This window comes from Brachyistius frenatus, unplaced genomic scaffold (genome assembly GCF_029030835.1).
Source record: "Brachyistius frenatus isolate BFR_SWC_R1_liver_20210118 unplaced genomic scaffold, ASM2903083v1 Contig_147, whole genome shotgun sequence".
Classification (NCBI taxonomy): Eukaryota; Metazoa; Chordata; class Actinopteri; family Embiotocidae; genus Brachyistius; species Brachyistius frenatus.
Window position 1 is genome coordinate 157,501 of NW_027210746.1, and position 5,233 is coordinate 162,733.

Sequence of the window (5,233 nt, forward strand, 5' to 3'; positions counted from 1 at the left end):
AAACCTCACCTGGTGCTCGGACTCCTCTGGCAGATCATCAAGATCGGACTGTTTGCTGATATCGAGCTGAGCCGCAACGAAGGTACGACGTGAACACAGCGTCAGCGGATACACAACTTCGCTCACATCCAACCACGCTCACTCTTCCTGTGTCTGTGCTCGCAGCCATAGCGGCGCTGCTGGAGGACGGCGAGACTCTGGAAGAGTTGATGAAACTCAGTCCTGAAGAGCTGCTGCTGCGATGGGCCAATTTCCATTTAAAGAAAGTCGGCATGTCCTTATCAAACTTTTCTGGAGACGTCAAGGTAAGAAGTCACTGTAACGCCTGAACGTCTTCGTGTATTAACACAGAAACTCTCTGAACCCCGACCGCGTCGATCCATTCATGTTGTCTAGTTTTTGGGTTGTTTTTTGGCATCTTACGTCATCTTCAAGAGTGAATATTTAGTTTCTGTGTGAACGTTTCGTTCATGCAGTGATTTCAAGCTGCCTTCTCCTCATTAAATAAAGTTGAAATGAATAACCAGAAATAAAGACAGCTCAGTTCTGTAATTGGCTGTTGACATTAAATCTGTCTAACATTTGTGGTGGAGGAATATCAGTGTGGTTTGGTGTTTGGTCACATCTCACTGTGTGTGTGTGTGTGTGTGTGTGTGTGTGTGTGTGTGTGTGTGTGTGTGTGTGTGTGTGTGTGTGTGTGTGTGTGTGTGTGTGTGTGTGTGTGTGTGCAGGACTCCAAGGCCTACTTCCACCTGCTGGAGCAGATCGCTCCGGACGGCACCAAGGAGGACGTTCCTCGGGTGGGGATCGATATGACCGGGCTTTATGTGAGTTAACAGCTACAACAGGCAGTGCATTCATTTTCACATCTTACATTTGTTTCATATTGTTTGCTTCATCTATTCTATCTATTTGTTTTAAATGAAATGTGAATCTGTGTGTGTCTCCAGGAGAAGGATCTCATGAAGAGAGCTGAGTGTATGCTGGTGCAGGCCGACCGTCTGGACAGCCGACAGTTTGTAACCGCCACCGACGTCGTTTGTGGCAACGCGAAGCTCAACATGGCGTTTGTGGCCACGCTCTTCAACAAACACCCGGCTCTCACCAAACCAGAGAACCAAGACTGGAACCTGGAGGGTAAGAACTGGTTTCCTTTACTTCTTACAGGAAGTAGTTTTCTTTACAACTAAAATCCTCTTGTTTTCAATCTCGAGGTGAGTCGAGGGAGGAGAGAACTTTCAGGAACTGGATGAACTCGCTGGGAGTCAATCCTTATGTCCATCACATCTACGGGTCAGGATCTCTGTCTGAAATGACTGTTCATCACCACACTGATGTACAGCTCACTATTTAAACACATGCATGTGTACGGTGTGTTCACATCTGTGTGTGTGTCCATGTGCAGCGATCTGCAGGACGCCATGGTGATCCTGCAGCTGTATGAGAGGATCAAGGTGCCGGTGGACTGGGACAACCGAGTCAACCTGCCTCCGTTCAAGGCAGTCGGAGGAGGTCATTTAAAAAAGGTAAATAAACAAAACACTTTATGCAACTGGATATCATCTAAAGAGCGGGTTTGTAAACAAAAAAGGATATCTTTCTAAATAACACCGTAAAGTATATGTAAATAGTTGATATATGTGCATGTGGCCATTCACAACTTTCTACATGACACCACAGAAGCTGCAGTTACTGCAGTAGCTTTGTGTCTCTAACACTACGCACTATACAGTGTGTATACATCGGAGGATGAATAAGGACACACACACCTGTTCATAACAAATAATGTAACTATCGCTGGTGTCGAGCAGCGGAGGAGGTGGCAAGGACACATGGGCGGTTTTCATTTTCAATGATTTATCAAAACTTTGAAAAAACAACTATTCTCCATGTGATGGATAAAAATACCACCCGCTTACCTTTTTGCCTTTTATTTATCTTTGTCTTTACTGGATTGTTGTTCATGTTTTATTAACAAATACAAATATTTTCTAATTATTATTATTAGGCCTTACGAAGGGAGAAGGCATGCTGGGAAATTTGTTTGTCCAAGCCCCTCCTTCCTGTCCTTTGTAATATGTGCCGTTTGTGGAGGAGCTAAAGAAATATATTTGCACCGGGGCTGATCCCGATGATGTCACGCTGCAGCTGTTAAAAAACACGCCTCAAAACATGCTCACTATGCGTGCTTGTGTGTTTCTGCACGACAGATTGAAAACTGCAACTACGCCGTGGAACTTGGTAAAACAAAAGCAGGTTTCTCCCTGGTGGGAATTGGTGGACAGGACCTGTACGATGGGAACGCCACTCTGACCCTGGCGCTGGTGTGGCAGCTGATGAGGAGGTGATTCACTCTTCATGAACCGTGTTGTCATTTTGAGACATCAACATAACAAAAAACACAGAATAAAGTCTGTATCTACTGGAGACGATGGCTAGAGGGCGCTGAAAAGCCATAAAGAAAAGAAACAGCACGGAGGGAGTGTGCGAAGAGTCGGCATTCATTCAGTATTTGTGTTTACTGTAATTGTGACAAGCTGTTGTAATCAGCGTCACAGTGAAGTTGATGATAATAATTGTTGATATTGAACATCTGCACGCAGGTACACTTTAAATGTCCTTGAAGACCTCGGACACGGAGAAGTCGCTGGAGATGATCTGATAGTTTCGTGGGTCAACAAGACGTTGGCCGAAGCCGGCAAGACTTCATCCATCAAAAGCTTTAAAGTAAGTGAAACGTTTCACTTTTGTAGAGAAAGTAGGATTTTATTCTGTCAAAGACAAATAACAGGAAATGTCGTGTGTGTGTGTGTGTGTGTGTGTGTGTGTGTGTGTGTGTGTGTGTGTGTGTGTGTGTGTGTGTGTGTGTGTGTGTGTGTGTGTGTGTGTGTGTGTGTTTAGGACAAAGCGATCAGTACCAGTCTTCCAGTTCTGGACCTGATTGACGCCATCCAGCCACACAGTGTGAACTTTGAACTCGTTAAAACAGGAAGTCTGGATGACGAAGACAAACTGAGCAATGCCAAGTAATCATCGTAGTTGCTGGGTTTTTGTATGATGATGTAATACGCTGCAGTAGTGACACTAATCAAGAGCCTTTCTTGCACCAGGTATGCCGTCTCCATGGCGAGGAAGATCGGCGCTAAAGTCTTCGCCCTGCCTGACGACTTGGTGGAGGTCAACCCAAAAATGGTGATGACCATCTTCGCCTGCCTGATGGGGCGGGGCATGAAGAGGGCTTAGAGGAGACATGAAGATAGAGGACGCAGCTTCATCATCTAAAGTGTTTTTTCTGTTCATGAGTGTTAACAGTACTGAACATTTGTGTAGATTGACACGAGCAAAAAAGGGTTCAAAAGCAATTTGAATTTTGGAAATCGTCACCGACTTTGCAGGACTTCATAACGGCTGCATGACATTAATACCTGGGTTTGGTTTGGGTCTTTTTTTCTGGATCTTAGTTTTCTTTGGGAGCAGCGGGGTGAGAGAGTGATCGGCGCCTCCGTACTCCTCTCAGATATCAACGTCAGTGTGAAAGTGTTTGTCGAGGCCCAGTGCATGCTGGGAACGATGCCTACCTGCGACCCTGTGGAGGGGAAAGCTCTTGAGAGAACGAGGAAAATGTGTCTCTTCATTGTAAAAGCTGTGACTCATGGGAACTATCCAAAGATGATAACTGCTTCACATCTCTCAGCCCAGTTAATCTCAGATTTTTCTTTTTCTTTTCTTCTCCCAGCGTACTTGACAGTTTCCCATCTGTCACTGTCTGATGTTCTGCTGTATCACCAGCCTGTTCACAATATGAGCACTTACTCTACTGATTACCTTTTGGCCTTTTTTATATAAAACCAAAGCTGTGCTAGATTATAGGCAGTCAATGTCTTCACACTCAAATAAAACAGAAAACTTTTTTACTCTAAGCTTCCTTTAACTAATTTCTGTATGATTTTTAGGTGTGTTTAAGGTATTATCTGTTCAATTTATGGGATAAAAAAACGCTGCAAATTCTCCAAATACCATAAAACACCATCCTTTCATTTGTATCGTCTTTTTATTCCCGAAAAACTCATTTAGAAATTCCACAATAAAACCCATCCATGGATCCATTATACAGATTAAAGTGAAATAAAATACAATCAATGTCAGAGCTTCACTCTGAATCCTACACACAGTAATGTTCCCGTGTTGTCGGTGCACTGCTTTCTGAAACCAAAATGCTGTCTAGAGATGGACACCAACAACATCTGAGTTTCATGGCTCTGTAGTGACTACACATCTTTCTTAGTTTACATTGCAGTAATGTAAACTAAAAGATTTCTAGTCCTGTATCAAACTTCAAATCTAATTCTGACTGAATGTTGCAGTTGAATATGTGCATATGCTGAAACGTTATCCGGGTTTGTTGCTGCTGCTGTTAGAGGAGCAGTGTGTTGGATTTAACAGCATTCAGTGTTGAGGTTGCAGACTGCAAGAAACTGAACATCCTCCCTCAACTGCTCTTTTCCAAGAATGTGAGAAAATCCACGGTGACCATTAAACTCATGTGAATCGTGAAAGGTGCTCTGAAGAGGCAGAGTTTGGTTTGTCTGTTCTGGGCTCCTGTAGAAACACGGCGGGGCAGAAAAGGTTTCGCTTCCTGTGCAGATGTGAAGGGCTCATTGCAAGGCAACGGAAACACGAGTCTCCGTATCAGGTCATCGTACATAATTATGAATATTACATTCAATTTCTGTCAACAGATTCTCCTGAAATCAACACACTGGTCCTTTAAAATGTCACTATTGTTGTGACCGTTTCTTTTTCTTTGTCTAAAATGTTTCCTAGCGAAGCTCTTTCCACTTTGGACCTCCACTGTGGTCAAAAATACAGTTTTACATGTTAGCAATATTTCCAGAATTCAATGCGTACAATCATGTCAATCATGTTAAATAAAGCATTTTTCCATATATTGCTTGATTTCTATTATCCCTTTGTTTTTCTTCTTTTTCTGTCCCATATAGTCTTGGATTGTTCCGCTGGGATGATCAAACACTTATTACTGGAACGAAGTTAGATTGGAGCTGAAAAGAACAAAATATCATTAAATTTGCATTTCAATTACCAATCCCTTTTCAAAAAACATTGTGACGCTGTTTACAATGTAAATAAAAACAATGCAATAATTTGCAAATCATGTAAATCCATATTTAATTTGAAATAGAACAAAGAAAAATATCAAATATTTAAACTGAGA

The 5,233-nt window shown here is 42.6% G+C and overlaps 1 protein-coding gene across 1 annotated transcript in view; it reads left to right on the forward strand.

Annotated features, from left to right (window-relative positions):
• LOC138631025 (plastin-3-like) overlaps positions 1-4,956 on the forward strand; it is a 13,627-nt gene extending 8,671 nt beyond the window's left edge. The window contains exons 7-16 of the mRNA XM_069715731.1: positions 1-82; positions 166-305; positions 732-827; positions 951-1,137; positions 1,215-1,293; positions 1,406-1,526; positions 2,211-2,344; positions 2,604-2,727; positions 2,902-3,026; positions 3,111-4,956. The exon at positions 1-82 is cut by the window's left edge and continues 84 nt beyond it. Coding sequence (XP_069571832.1) covers positions 1-82; positions 166-305; positions 732-827; positions 951-1,137; positions 1,215-1,293; positions 1,406-1,526; positions 2,211-2,344; positions 2,604-2,727; positions 2,902-3,026; positions 3,111-3,243 — 1,221 coding nt within the window. The 3' untranslated portion in view covers positions 3,244-4,956. The remainder of the gene's footprint in view (positions 83-165; positions 306-731; positions 828-950; positions 1,138-1,214; positions 1,294-1,405; positions 1,527-2,210; positions 2,345-2,603; positions 2,728-2,901; positions 3,027-3,110) is intronic.
• Positions 4,957-5,233: the final 277 nt, after the last annotated feature.